Source organism: Cynoglossus semilaevis, chromosome 13 (genome assembly GCF_000523025.1).
Source record: "Cynoglossus semilaevis isolate Cse_v1.0 chromosome 13, Cse_v1.0, whole genome shotgun sequence".
NCBI classification, from domain to species: Eukaryota; Metazoa; Chordata; class Actinopteri; order Pleuronectiformes; family Cynoglossidae; genus Cynoglossus; species Cynoglossus semilaevis.
In genome coordinates, this window is record NC_024319.1 from 17,492,697 (window position 1) to 17,494,918 (window position 2,222).

At 37.6% G+C, this 2,222-nt stretch overlaps 1 protein-coding gene across 1 annotated transcript in view; it reads right to left on the bottom strand.

Moving 5' to 3' along the window:
* mtmr11 (myotubularin related protein 11) overlaps positions 1–2,222 on the bottom strand; it is a 30,181-nt gene extending 27,959 nt beyond the window's left edge. The window contains 1 exon segment of the mRNA XM_008323997.3: positions 1,742–2,222. Coding sequence (XP_008322219.1) covers positions 1,742–1,798 — 57 coding nt within the window. The 5' untranslated portion in view covers positions 1,799–2,222.

Genomic DNA, 2,222 nt, shown 5'->3' on the forward strand with positions numbered 1-2,222 from the left:
CGAAAGGACAAAACTTCGCTATAATGAAAGAGTTTTGACCGGGTGAGTTCACTGTCACTTTGATAAGTGAGATTATTTGTTACCGTGAGCAGTCGGTTTACCATGAGATAGCATCTGTGTCGCAGGCCTGTTCACATTCACTACGTTTCACTCCCCCACCACAACATCAAAATACGAGGATACAACACACCCCCCCCCCCCCCCGCCCCTCATCAATATTTTTAGTCTATTATCAAAAGAGATCTGGAGATGGGAAATTCACAAAGAGCGTTTTCCAAAGTTGTCTTTAACACATTCATGCCTACAAGAGTGCGTGGGTGGCGTGTGCATTCATCATCTACACAGCCTACTGTTCCACTGTGAATCACTTCCAGATTCACACATACACTCGGAGTAGTTCGGTGAGGCTGTGAAGGGGAGAAAAAAAAAAAAAAAAAAAAATCGAATTTGTGTGTGCTAGATCTTAAAACTATGTTTCTATGGAGACAGCCCGATGATGTAATAAAGCGCATATCCACATAAATAGTTTGCCCCCGAGGGCCAAGAGTAGAGGCATCTGTTACTGTTTTCCCCCTGCGGTTGCTGAAAATAACTGGGAGGAGGGTAAGAACAGGAAAAAAAAGCCTGAGCTGAGTCACAAAGCCAAGTTTTAACACATTCATGTTGTGTGTGTATGAATGTGTGCGTGTGTGTGTGTGTGTGTACACTGTAAGTATGTCTAGGAGCTGCAAGTGTCTGCGCAATATGGTTCTAAATGAGAGACGAAGGCCGTCTGGGGAATCGCCTTTGTAGGAATGTAAGGAGCTGCGTGGCTTAACACAAAAACAAAAACATGTAGCAATGTGTATTCAATACATATAAATATATATAAATATATATATAAATATATATAAATATCTACACAGAATATATATATACAGTATATATATATATCTATAAAACACATTTTAAACACTTTTTTTTTGAAAGCTAACCAATCACTGCTTAGTAAAATAAAACACAGTTTTGTACCTATTAATTGTTCATATTATTTAAATAACAACAACAATCAAAACACAAAAAAAGGATCCAGAAGAGTCGTCTCAGTTAAGGGATCATAGGGGAAGGAAGGAAAGGGGAAGCCTGCACGGTAAATCCCAGATGAGCGCTTTTGTTGTACCCAAACAACGAAAGGAAAACAAATTTATAAAAGCCTTTTATAATGAATACGAATATCTGAGGGGTGGTTGTTTTGTTTTTCCTTTAACAAAATAGAATGAAAATATATGTGGAAAATTGCTAGGTTTGGTTGGTTTTATTTTATATATATATATTTTTTTTTTATATATTGATTTGATTCTAATCATTGTCAAGTTGAGATGTAGATTTCCAGAAGGGATTAATAAAAGTCCTATCTATCTATCTATCTATCTATCTGTCAAAAAAACATATTTTAATAGAATACTGCTGTCAACAAGCACTTCCTGTGGACGTTGTCTTTTCTTGGAAGTGGTAAAAAATGTTTGTCATATTGAAATTAAATCGTTGTGGCGGCGGTGTGACCTACAATGAAAGTTGTTAAGTTGTGTCATTATGTTATAAATCAGTCATGTGGGCGACCTAAAACCTGGACTCTCCACGTTCTGTTATACATATAAAAACGGCTTTTTACTTAAAAATGACAAACGGTGAAAAAAAAAAAATATATATATATTACACCTAGTGTTTGAGCCTTTAGCAATACCGGATAAAAATGTCTTACCTTGATGTCAGGCAACATTTGTCTCACTTTGAATGTGGTTTTGGATCCAGTCAACATCTTTAACGATGACTCAACTCCAGCCGAGACGAATAAAGAATAATGAGCTAACGGAATACAATTTAGAACAATAATAAATGTGACTGTAATTCCAAGCTTACTCGGACGACTCCTCTCCCTTTAAATGCACGGCTTTTAAAAAGGGTATCATGGAAAATGAGTAGAGATGCTGGTCCAGGTTCAACAGCATTTGGTTAGCACCTCTGTCGACAGTGAGCTGAAAACTATTTTTCCTCCTCAATGGCTCCTTTCGCTAGCGAACATTCCGTCTCCTGACCACACTGACAAAACTAAAGCGGACTCTAAGGAGATGCCATGAGTCGCTAACACACACGCATACACGCAGCCGCTTGTTTCCTCCCTATTTGTTTTTCTGCTTCTTCACCATAATGAGACATTCAAACGCTCAGTAAAAAGAGGAAAA